At 40.7% G+C, this 13,047-nt stretch overlaps 1 protein-coding gene across 10 annotated transcripts in view; it reads right to left on the bottom strand.

Annotated features, from left to right (window-relative positions):
- Window positions 1-13,047, bottom strand: part of LOC132389065 (centrosomal protein of 128 kDa) — a 611,990-nt gene that overhangs the window by 562,666 nt on the left and 36,277 nt on the right. For all 10 annotated transcript variants that reach the window (XM_059961488.1, XM_059961481.1, XM_059961513.1 and 7 more), the window contains one exon: window positions 10,178-10,294. In XM_059961488.1, coding sequence (XP_059817471.1) covers window positions 10,178-10,294 — 117 coding nt within the window. The remainder of the gene's footprint in view (window positions 1-10,177; window positions 10,295-13,047) is intronic.

The raw sequence follows: 13,047 nt of genomic DNA, 5'->3' as shown, positions 1-13,047 counted from the left end.
ATTCCATTCTACACAGCAAAAACATTAAATAAGCTATTGAACAAGTCTCTGCTGAATAACCAATGCTCTGGAATTGCATGCGAGGCTGCATAATGGTGAATAACGGCATATTTTAATAAACTACACACCACTGTAAAAAATTTATCACAGCAGCTTTGGGGATTTAGTTCACTACTTAATTTTCTTCAGAAGACATTGTATTTAATGTCATACATATTTGAAGTGCATTCTGCACTGTCACAAGCTTTCATAAAGTTTTTTTTGTCAGTTTATAAAGTATTCCCACAGTTGCTTAAAGACTGATTAAATGAAATGCACAAAATGAATTTTATTTTGGTGCATTAAGGTGCTAGAATAAATCACCAGAAATCTCAGAGCTATTATCATCAATGAAGAAAAACTGACCCCTGGTGGTTACTCAATGTAGAAGCATCTAGTTCAACAAAACACAAATCCTAAAAACTAATTCAGATGAAAGATACTGAGCAAAACAGTTAACATAAAACATAAAGCCAATCTTAATAAAAAACTGAATACCAATCTTAATAAAAATTGAAGAGAAGATCAGGAGATACTTGCCGCAAAGTTTCCACATGCTGCATCAATTAGAATGAAATTGACACAATGATCAAAGATTAAAAGCTTTTTGAAAAGAAAAGAGCCATAAATGCTGTAATTATTAAGTAAAATGTAAAGGCACTGAAGAGGGAGAACTGGCAGCAACATCAGAATGAGAAACCAATTCAACACTTCTAGTTAAATAACTTCCTTCAGAATTTATTTTACTGATATTCTGTGATAATAGTTTTATAACTATCCAACGATTATCAGGAATTACATAATCCTGATAATAATTGAACAGCTGGAAAAGAGGGCTGAGGAATGGCAAAAGGAGTTTAATTCTGATAAATGCATGGTATTTCATTTTAGGAAGACAATAGAGTAGGACTTTTAGTGAGCAGTAGGGCCCCAAAGGGTGTTGTAGGTATCTCTGATCAACGAGTACTAGTACATGGTTCTCTGAAAGCATTAGGTAAGGCAACAAGGAAGACTTTGGCATTTGTTAGTCAGAGCATCGTGTATAGAAGTTTGGATGTTAGGCTGCAGTTGTACAAATCATTGGTGAGACTCAGTTATGGTCACCCTACTATTGGAAAGATGTCATTAAACTGGTAAAAAGGCAGAAGAGAATTACAAGGAATTGATGGGACTTCAAAGTTCAAAGTACAATTTATTATCAGAGTGCATACGTCACCATATACAACCCCGAGATTCTTTTTCCCACGAGCATACTCAGCTATGAGAAACAAAGATAGGGTGCATTTGCACAGTCTTTTTCCCAGGGTTGGAAACCAAGAACAAGCGGTCATTTTCTCAATGAAAAACGATTAAATATTCCCATTTCAGCCTGTTGCAGCTAAAATGCACAACTGTTTCTAAGGTCAGTACAGTCAACAAAGATGCCTTAATGAGTAAAACGAACTATCGTCACTTAAAACCAACAGAAACAACACCATCTGTGGTCAGAACTGCCCATAGAGGACACTTCAGAGGAAGCGTGGGTGAAGATCAGGATTACAAGCACGATTAAGGATATGGGGTTTTAAACTCCCATGGCGGCCATCTTGCTGGCGAACATGCAGTCTCTGGTGAATTCAGTGAATGCAGTGATTCAGATCGACGTGTTTACTATACACCATCAGGATATTATGACCGTGAGTTTCCTTTGTTTCACAGAATCCTGGTTAACTCCTTCCGTACCAGATGCAGCAATCCAGGTTGTCGGGTTTACTATACACCATCAAGATAGATCTATGGAGTCTCTCAAAAGCAAAGGTGGAGGAGTCTACCTCATGATCAACTCTTCTTGCTGCACAAATATATCAGTGCTGTCCCAATTCTGCTCACCAGACCCGGAATATCTAGTGGTAAAGTGTCATCCTTTTGACCTCCCATGGGTGTTCTCTAGGGTCATTCTGGTAGCAGTTTACATTCCACCTCAGACCAATGTCAAGCAGGCTTTAGAGGATCTGAGCAATGGGATCAACATGCACAAAACAGCACACCCTAACACCCTTCACCATTGTTTTGGAAGATTTTAACAAGGCCAGTCTGGAAAAAATCACTAAGCAATTATCATCAACAGATCACTTGCAATACTGGAGTAAACAACACACTGGACCATTGCTACACCACCATCAAGAATGCTATTCCACGCCCTCATTTCGGGAAGTCTGATCACCTGGCTGAACTCCTACTCCCTGAGTATAGGCAAAGACTGAAGACTGCAGCACCAGCAGTGAGGACCAAGAAGGTTTGGACAGGGAAGCACAGGAGCACCTACAGGACTGCTTTGAATTGACTGTATTCAGTGATTCATCTTGAAATCTGGATGAGTATGCTGCAGTTGTTACTGACTTCATTAAAACCTGTGTGGATGAGTGTGTGCCTACAAAGACTTACTACACATTCCCAAACCAAAAGCCATGGATGAACCAGGAGGTACGCAATCTGCTGAAGGCTAGATCTGTGGCATTCAAGTCTGGCAACCCAGGACTGTACCAGAAAACCAGGTATGATTTGCAGAGAGCTATTTCAAGAGCAAGGAGACAATTTCAAATAAGGTTGGAGGTGATACCAGATGCATGGCAACTCTGGCAGGGTCTGCAAGACATCACTTCCTACAAAGCAAAATCCAATAGCATGAATGGCAGCGATGCTTCACTACCAATTGAACTCGAGACCTTCAATGCCTGCTTTGAAAGGGAGAACACAACTACAAGATCCCTGCTGCACCTGAGGACCCTGTGATCACTGTCTCAGAGGCCGATATTAGACTGTTTTGAAAGAGAGTGAACCCTCGCAAGGCAGAAGGTCCTTAAAGGCTCTGAAAACCTGTGCCAAACAACTAGCAGGAGTATTCAAGGACATTTTCAACCTCTCACTGTTACGGGAGGAAGTTCCCACTTGCTTCAAAAAGGCAACAATTATACCCGTGCCTAAGAAAGAGAATGTGGGCTGCCTTAATGACTAATGTCCAGTAGCACTCACATCGACGGTGATGAAATGCTTTGAGAGGTTGGTCATGACTAGACTGAACTCCTGCCTCAACAAGGACCTGGATCCATTGCAATTTGCCTATCGCCACAATAGGTCAATGGCAGATGCAAATTCAATGGCTCTCCACACGGCTTTGGACCACCTGAACAAAACAAGCACCTACGTCAGGATGCTGTTCATCAACTATAGCTCAGCATTTAATACCATCATTCCCATAATCCTGATTGAGAAGTTGCAGAACCTGGGTCCCTGTACCTCCCTCTGCAATTGGATCCTCGACTTCCTAACCAGAAGACCACAGTCTGGGTAGATTGGTGATAACATATCCTCCTCACTGACGATCAGCATTGGTGCACCTCGGGTGTGTGCTCAGCCCATTGCTCTACACCCTGTATACACATGACTGTATGGCTAGGCATAGCTCAAATACCATCTATAAATTTGCTGATGATACAACCATTGTTGGTAGAACCTCAGGTGGTGACGAGAGGGCATACAGGAGTGAGATATACCAACTAGTAGAATAGTGCTGCAGCAACAAACTGGCGCTCAACGTCAGTAAGACGGAAGTGTTGATAGTGCACTTCAGGAAGGGTGAGACGAAGGAGCACATACCAATCCTCAGAGAGGGATCAAAAGTGGAGAGAGTGAGCAGCTTCAAGTTCCTGGGTGTCAATATCTCAGAGGATCTAACCTGGTCCCAACATATCAATGTAGTTATAAAGAAGGCAAAACAGAGGCTATACTTTATTAGGAGTTTGAAGAGATTTGGCATGTCAACAAATACACTCAAAAACTTCTATAGTTGTACGAAGGAGAGCATTCTGTCAGGCTGCATCACTGTCTGGTATGGAGGGACTACTGCACAGGACCAAAAGAAGCTACAGAAGGTTGCAAATCTAGTCAGCTCCATCTTGGGTACTGGCCCACAAAGTACCCAGGTCATCTTTAGGGAGCAGTGTCTCATAAAGGCAGCATCCATTATTAAGGACCTCCAGCACCCAGGGCATGCCCTTTTCTCACTGTTACCATCAGGTAGGAGGTACAGAAGCTCAAGATGCACACTCAGCAATTCAGGAACAGCTTCTTCCCCCATTGAAGCCTTGGACACTACTTCACTTTTTTTTTAATATTCAGTATTTCTGTTTTGGCACTTTTTAAAAATCTAGTCAATATACAGTACGTAATCAATTTATGTGTTTATTTATTATTATGTTTTCTCTCTCTGTTAATTATGTATTGCATTGAATTACTGCTGCTAAGAACAAATTTTACATCACATGCCGGTGATAAAAAACCTGATTCTGATTCTAATTTGTAGGCTTAAGGGTGACAGAGGAAAAGACTGAAAAGGAAACTGAGGAGAGTTTTACACCAAAGGGTGGTCAGTATAAGGATGTGCTGCCAGAGCTGAGACAGGTACATTAACAACATTCAAAAGGAATTTAAGCAGGTTCATGGATAGGAATGATTTAAGAGGCATATGGGCCAAATGAGATTATATGACACAATAATATCAATGAAAAACCACACAGGACAGAGACAGGACAACCAATGTGCAAAAAAAAAACAACTAACTTGGCAAATGCTAAAAGAAATTGATGACGATGCTGATAATAATAAATAATAATCCATAAATATCAAGAACACGAGTTGTTGACTCCCGAAAAGTGAGTCCATGGATGTGGAATCAGTTCAATGGGTTGAATGAAGTTATCCCCTTGGGTTCAAGAGCCTGATGGTTGAGGGGCAAAAATTGTTTCTACGCTGGTGGTATGGGTCTTAAGATTCACTTCCTGTTATGTTGAAGTTGTACAAGACATTGGCGACACCTAACCTAGAGTGAAGTATTATCTGCAGTTTTGGTCACCTACCTGCAGGAAAGATACAGAGAAAATTTGCAAGGATGTTGCTGGGACTGGAGGACCCAAGTTACAAGGAAAAATTGACTGGATTAGGACTTTATTTCTTTGAATTTAAGAGATTGAAGGGAGATATACAAAATTATGAGTACAGATAGGGTAAATGTAAGCACTTTTTTCACTGAGGTTGGATAGGACTACAACTAGAGGTCATGGGTTAAGGCTGAAAGGTGAAATGTTTTAAGGGGAACATCAGGGGAAATATCTTTGGTCAAAAGGTTGTGAAAGCGAGGAACTAGCTGCCAGCTTAAGTGATACATCCAAGCTTGATTTCAATGTTTAAGAGAAGTTTGGATGGGAGGGGTATGGAGTGCTATAGAATGGATGCAGGTCGATGGGAGTAGGCAGTTTAAAAGGTTCAACACTGACTAGATGTGCCAAAGGGCCTGTTTCTGCCTGGTACTTTTCAATGACTCTATTGACCACCCTTTCAGTGAAAAAGCTGACTTCAGATTTCTTTTCAACAGATTAAAAATTTAAGTTGTTCCACAATACTAAATGGCAGCAGTTGTTCCTCACACCAAATACAGTATATGATGCAGTGTCTAAATCACTAATAGTTTTAAACTTTTCTGTCTAATGGGTTCAGCAAATCTCTTGAAGATTTTGCTCTGGGATTGTTCCTCAAGTTTTACACTTACACAAATGTCTACTCCCCGAATGCAAACAAACTATCAATTCTCCCTACGCTTTTCAGGAAAATGAATGAAATGTAAAAATGACATGTGTAACACATCATGTCATAATCATACTGTTACCTGTTTTAAGAAAATTGATTATTTAGAAATAGTCTTACTTTTAATTTCATTGGCTATCCCCTTAAAATATCCACAGCAAGAAATCCACGTTTTCGACAGCCTTCAGCCCATCATATTAATTTTGGCCTTTTTTGCCCATCTACCACATCAGAACCATATCCTTGCAGAAAATAATACAAGCATTATCCCCCACAACACTGTTTACCTCCAATTACCTAGATGCAAAGGTTTTTGACTTTCAATTCCCAGTCACTTTCACTTGATAACAAAAACTTATGCCACCTAATGCGACCTCCCCAAGAGTAAAATTAGTAAATAAAAACAAAAGTCAAAGACTTGGATTGACATAACATCTTTCATGTCCTCTTTCAGTACACTTCAGAGTATTTTACAGCCAGTGTAGCATTTCTAAAGTGAATCAAATTGAGGTTCATTTTATTTATCATATGTACAGTACATCAAAGCATACAGTGAAACATGTCATCTGTGTTAATAACTAACACAACCTATGCACCAACCCTATGAACCTGAAAAAAAAATTAAATGTAAGCCACATCCTTAACGGAGACAGCAGCTTGGCGCCATCTTGTCAGTTGCAAATTTGGCAGCTAATTTGCACACAGCAGAATTTGCAGAAACAGTAATATTCATCCTCTTTGCCAAAATAAACAAAACAGTATTCATTAAAATGGAGATTTAATGACGTCAATGTACATAAGGAGCTGGATGTCCTTGCGTAGGAGTCACTGAAATTTAATATGTAGCAGCAACAAGCAACGAGGATGGCATACAGTACGTTGTACTAAAATCTTCTTACAAAAATAGCCAAGAGTAGAGATGGTGAAACCACATCTAGAATATTGTGTATAGGTCCCCCTGCCCAAAGGAAGATAGAGGGAGTCAGCAAAGATCTCCATTGGGCACATCTACAAAGAGCATTGCCAATAGAAAGCAGAATCCATCATCAAGAACCCCCACCATCCAGGCCATGCTCTCTTCTTGTTGCTACCATCAGGAAGGAGGTACAAACAAAATTCTGGCAGAACTCAGCAAGTCAGGCAGCATCTATAGAAAAGAAAAAGCAGTCAATGTTTTGGGCCGAGATCCTCTTCAGGTCTGAGACAGAAGGGGGAAGATGCCTAAATAAAAAGGTGTGGGGGGGGAGGGGAAAGAGAGTAGCTCCCCCTTATTCTCAGTCCTGAAGAAGGGGCTTGGTCTGAAATGTCAACTTTTTCTTTTCCATAAATGCTGCCTGACCTGCGGAGGTTCTCCAGCATTTTGTCTGTAGCTTTGAATTTACAGCATCTGCAGACTTCTCATGTTTAGGAAGGAGGGACAGGAGCCTTAGATCCCACACCACTGGATTCAGGAACAGTTATTACCCTTCAACCATCAGGCTTCTTAACCAACACGGATAACTTCACTCACCTCACACTGAACTGATGCCATAACCTATGGACTTACTACAACTCATGTTTTCAATATTATTTACTACATATTTATTTTTATTGTATTTGCACAATTTGTCTTCAATTGCACATAGGCTGTCTGTCTTCATATGAAGCTTTTCATCGATTCCATTGTATCTACAGTGAATGCCCGCAAGAAAATGAATTTCAGGGTAGCATATAGTGACCTAAATGAACTTTGATAATAAACTTACTTTGAACTTTAACTGATTCTGGGATGTTGGATATTTTTATACGAAGAAAGTTTAAGCTAACTAGGCCAAAAATCCACCAATTTTTGTGTCTTCTGCAAGCTTACTAATCAGACCACTTACATTTTTGACCAAATCATTTATATATCACAAACACTAGAGGTCCTAGAACTGATCCCCACCACTGGCTACAAGCCTCCACCACTGCCCTGTCTTCCGTGACCAAGACAATGTCCAATCCAATCTACAAAGATTGCCATAATCATCTGGACCAGCCTCTCACAAGGGACCTTGTTCCATGTAAACAACATCCACTGTCCTACCCTTATCACTTCCTCACAGTTTATTATTTATTTATTTTGTTGAGATTAGGCCCTTCTGGCCCTTCGAGCCGTGCCACCTAGAACCCCCAATTTAATCTGAGCCTAATCATGGGGCAACTTACAATGACCAATTCACCTACTAACCAGTACGTCTTTGGACTGTGGGAGGAAACTAGAGCACCTAGAGGAAACCGATACATTCCACAGATACACATATAGACTCATTATAGAACTCTGAACTCCAATGTAATAGCATCGTGCTAACTGCTACACTGACTGAGCAGCACAAAACCACGGTGACTATCCCAAATATGTTTATGTTTTCCCAGTTGTGTGTAAATCCTATCCCCAATGATTTCCCTACCACTGATGTAGGCTCACCGGCCTATAATTTCCTACTGTCCTTCATGTCCTTCTTAACTAATGGAACAGCATTAGCTCTTCTCCAGTCTTCTGAGACCTCACCAGTGGCTGAAGTAGTTCTGAAGTACTTCTGTCAGAAATCTCCAGAAATCTGCCAAAAGTTCTGCCAGAAATCTCCTCTCTTGCCTCTGAAAAAAAACTAAGATAGATCCTGTCAAATCCCAGGGGAGTGCCCGCCTTAATGTTCTTCAACAGAACATTATGTTCTTCAAAGACCTAAAGTAGGATGTTATGACAACACAGAATAACATGAATAACATAGAAAATAAATTGTCACTTCTTGTAAAAACAAGGGAAGTGCTGCTGACATCACATTAAGGTATTTCTGCCTGTATCTCTCAATTATACATCTCTAGAGAACGATACCTGGAACCAATCTAGAACAGGAAATATAATGTAGAATAATACAGAACAGTATTGGCCCTTCAACCTAAGAAGTTGTACTGGTCTTTAACCTACTCTAAGATCATTCTAACCCTTCCTTCCTCCATAACCCTCAATTTTTCATTCATGCATGAGCCTATCAAAGAGTTTCTTTAAAGTTCCTAATGTTTCTGCCTCTACTACCACTCTGGCAGGACACACCAAACACCTACCACTCTGTGTAAAAACCAACCTCTGATACTTCCCCTATACTTTCCTCTAAACCCCTTTAAAATTGTACCTAGTTGTATTAGCTAGTTCTGCCCTAAGAAAAAGTCTTTGGTTGTCCAAAATCTCTATACACCTCTACCATTTCGCTTCTCATCCTCCTCTCCAAAAAGAAAAGCCCTGTGTTATTTATCCTATCCTCATAAAACAGGCTCTCTAATCCAGGCAGCACATTGTGTTGTTAAGGCTTAATCTTTGTGCTTGTCAAATGCCTTCACCACCACTGTGGCCTTGAGCACAACAGAACTAGCTGCTGAAGCTTTGATTACTACTGTGAGAATACTATACAGCAACAACGAGAATGCAAGATTATGGGAATACACTAGTGAGAACGTGGAAGTTGGGTGAACACTGAGGTGGGACTCATGAAGAGTGGTGACAAATGATCCAACTCAGTGGCTGAGTATTGGTCCAGTTACTGAGGTGAAGCGGGTACAGATATAGAGTATTCGGTGGGGGGGGGCTCGAGAGCAGTTCCTCAAGGCCTCACCGATGGGCTGATCACGAACAGCGCTGCAGATCACAGAATGGGAGGCGTGCTGCAGCGAGGGAGTACCCATGCGTATTTTAATGCTTGCTCTATTCTGTTCTAATAAACATAATTTTAAGGAGATAATTGGGGTTTGTGTCTTTCTGCCTATCTAGGCCTAATTCAGGAACCTTTTGGTATAAAGTAACATTCTCTCTAAAGCTTCCATATTCTTCTGATAATGAGGTAACCAGAACTGAACACAATATTCCAAACGTGGTCTAACCAAAGCTGCAACATTACCTTATGGCTCTTGAATTCAATCCCCCAACTAATGAAGGCCAACATATCATACACCTTCTTAACCACCCTATCAACTTGCATTTTTCTTTCATCTATGCCTAACCAAGTCTCTTACATCTTTGAGGAATCTATTGATGTGAACCTCAATATCCCCCTGTTCCTTCATAGTTAAGAATCTTGCCATTAACCCTGCATTATGCCTTTAAGTTCAGCTTTCCAAAATGACTCATTTCACATATTTCTGGCTGGAAAGTTGGCAATCCAATCTTTTTGTCCATAAAACCAATGGAATGAAAAGCAGGTGCTGTGCAAAATAGGTGACATATTCAGGAACCCATGATTCATCATCACTGTCAAAATATCATCATCAGCTGTTTAAGTGATTTTTTTTTAAATCGCTTAATACACAACTACAAACATACAGAGTGAAAAGGTTCACTCTCATCCCTTATTATACACATTCAGTCTTTGAACTTCTCCTCCATCCCCCGAGTATTGCAGAGAAAATACTAAATTTATCAAGAAATCAAAATAGTTATCACTTTTATAGCAGGTCTTTCAATACGAGCTTCAAGTTACCATAAACACATTGGAAGTGGACTCCTTACCTCCTGCAGCTGCACTGCTATCTGTCCTAGCTGATCCTGGCGATGTTCTGCTAATTGTCGCTCACTTCTCATTTCCTTTTCAATTTCTTGAAGGCGCCTTTCAACCCTTTCTGACACCTATTAAACACAAGACCAAGAAAGTTTGTTGCTAGAAAAGGGAAGGTTATTAGATTTAATATGCTGGCAATGCTTACAGAGCAATACCTGCTCTAATGAATAATAGAATTAATATTCATTGGGTCTGGAGACACCTGTAAAGATCGACACAGGTTTAACATTACAGGTCCAAGACCTTCAATCAGATGCCTGTTTATCAATTTCCCTTCACCAGTCAAACCGCTGGAATGAAAACATTTGTCATTTGCAACACGGCTGAGGTTAAGATGAAAGGTGAAATGTTTAAGGAGAATCATGTGGGGAAGCTCCTTCACTCAGAGGGTGGTGAGGATGTGAAACAAACTGCTAGCAGAAGCAGTGGATAGGGGTTTGATTTAAGAGAAATTGGATAGCTACATGGGATGGGAGGGGTACGGTCTGGGTGCAGGGCGATGGGACTAGGCAAAATAATAGTTCAGCACAGACTGGAAGGGCCAAAAGGCATGTTCTATGATAGTTCAAATTCAAAGCAAATGTATTACCAAAATTTGGATATGTCACCACACTATCTTAAGTTCATTTTCTTACAGGCATTTACAGTAGAACAGAGAAATACAAAAAAAGTTAATAAAAAATTACCCAAAGACATACAACCAATGTGCAAAAGAAAATCTGCAAGTATACAGATAGATAAATAGATGAATGAATGGATAAAAAAAAATAGATAACTAACACTGTTAACATGAGTTAGGAGTACTTAAAAATTATGAGTCCATAGTTTTTGGAATCAGTTCAGAGTTGAGATGAGTGAAGTTATCCATGCTGTTTCAGGAGCCTGATGGTTGAAGAATAAGAACTGTTCCTCAACAAAACCCAAAATACAAATTGCTTTTACACCAAAGCATCATCGTGTGGGGGGGGGGGGGGGGAGGGATATCCTTTATTAAACAGCTACTGTTCTAGAAGCAAAAGTTATCACAGCATGGCATAAATATAGTTAAAATTAATAGTATGAGAAAGTGGAAATTAGCAATCTCAAGCAACAACTAGTCCAAGGTAGCTGGGGCCACACTGTAGTGTAGTGGTTTGCACAACACTTACAGTATCAGCTGTAAGATCAGGGTTCAATTCCCAATACTGTCAGTAAGTATGTTCTTCCCGTGACCATGTGGGTTTCCGCCAGGTGCTCCAGTTCCCTCCCACATTCCAAGATGTAGGTTAGGATTAGTAAGTTGTGGGCGTGCTCCCAGCATGATTCTTGCTGATTTAATTTGACGCAAAATGATGCACTCCACTGTATGTTTCGATGTACATGTGACAAGTAGAACTAAACTTTTTCTCAGGGTAGCATATGATGACATATATATGCTTTGACAATAAAGTTACTTCAAATCTGTTAATTTAGACAATCTCTTCTCCTCCACTCTCACCCTGAACACCGGCGTGCCTCAAGGCTGTGTGCTGAGCCCTCTTCTGTACTCCCTTTTCACCTATGACTACGTTCCCGCACATGGTTCTAACTCCATAATCATGTTCGCAGACGACACCGCGGTGATTGGCCTGATCAGAGAGGATGACGAGATGGCCCTACTGGGACAAGGTCCAGCACCTGGCTGCGTGGTGTGCCGACAACAACCTGGCAACACCCAGAAGACTAAGGAGATCATTGTGGACTTCAGGCATGCTAGGAGCCACTCTCATTTCCCCATCTACATCAATGGAGCTGTAGTAGAGCATGTATCAAGCTTCAAATTCCTAGGTGTCCACATTTCCGAGGATCTCACCTGGTCCCCGAACTCCTCCATCCCGATCAAAAAGATGCAACAGCACCTTTGTTGCCTGCGGAGCATCAAGAAAGCTCACCTCTGTCCCAGGATACTGACGGACGTTTACTGCTGTACCAATGAGAGCATCCTTACCAACTGCATCTCAGTGTGGTATAGCAATTGTCCCGTATCAGACCGCAAAGCACTCTAGTGAAAACTGCTCAGCGGATTATCGGCACCCAATTGCCCACCATTGAGAACATTTACCATAAATGCTGCCTGTGCAGGGCAAAAAGCATTATCAAGGATGCATCTCACCCTAACCACGGACTTTTTACTCTCCTCCCATCCGGTAGGCACTACAGAAGCCTCCACTTCCACAGCAGTGGGCTCAGGAAGAGCTTCTTCCCTGAGGCTGTGTCCCTGCTGAACCTCACATCACAGCGCTAAGCAGTATTGCACCCATATTGTACGGTCTCAGTACTTTCATATTTGTGTGCTGTAGCACTTACTTTTTATTCGTAGTTATTTTGAAAATAACACTATCCTTTGCATTTCTGGTTAGATGTTAACCGCATTTCATTTGGCTTTGTATCTGTACTCGGCACAATGACAATAAAGTTGAATCTAATCTAAATCTAATTTAATCTAATTTGAATTTTGATGTAATACTATTTTCCCCAAGAGAGGGGGCCAGAGAGCAACACAAATCCTACTGAACACAATTCAAATTTTTAAAAATGTCAAAATAGAAATCTGTTCCACAAACTTTAAACAGTCAGAAAAAATGAAAAAGTACATGCAAGAATGAATGCAGTAACATGTATTTGAAATACAGTAGGACAAGCTGTTGCTGGTGGAAAAACATACAAGATTTATATGCAACACACACAAAATGCTGGTGGAACGCAGCAGGCCAGGCAGCATCTATAGGGAGAAGTGCTGTCAACGTTTCGGGCCGAGACCCTTCGTCACTACTAATTTACGTAGATTTATATGCATTATGGA

Source organism: Hypanus sabinus, chromosome 2 (genome assembly GCF_030144855.1).
Source record: "Hypanus sabinus isolate sHypSab1 chromosome 2, sHypSab1.hap1, whole genome shotgun sequence".
Lineage (NCBI taxonomy): Eukaryota > Metazoa > Chordata > Chondrichthyes > Myliobatiformes > Dasyatidae > Hypanus > Hypanus sabinus.
The sequence above is the reverse complement of the archived record's forward strand: the minus strand, read 5'-3'. Positions and strand labels throughout refer to the sequence as shown.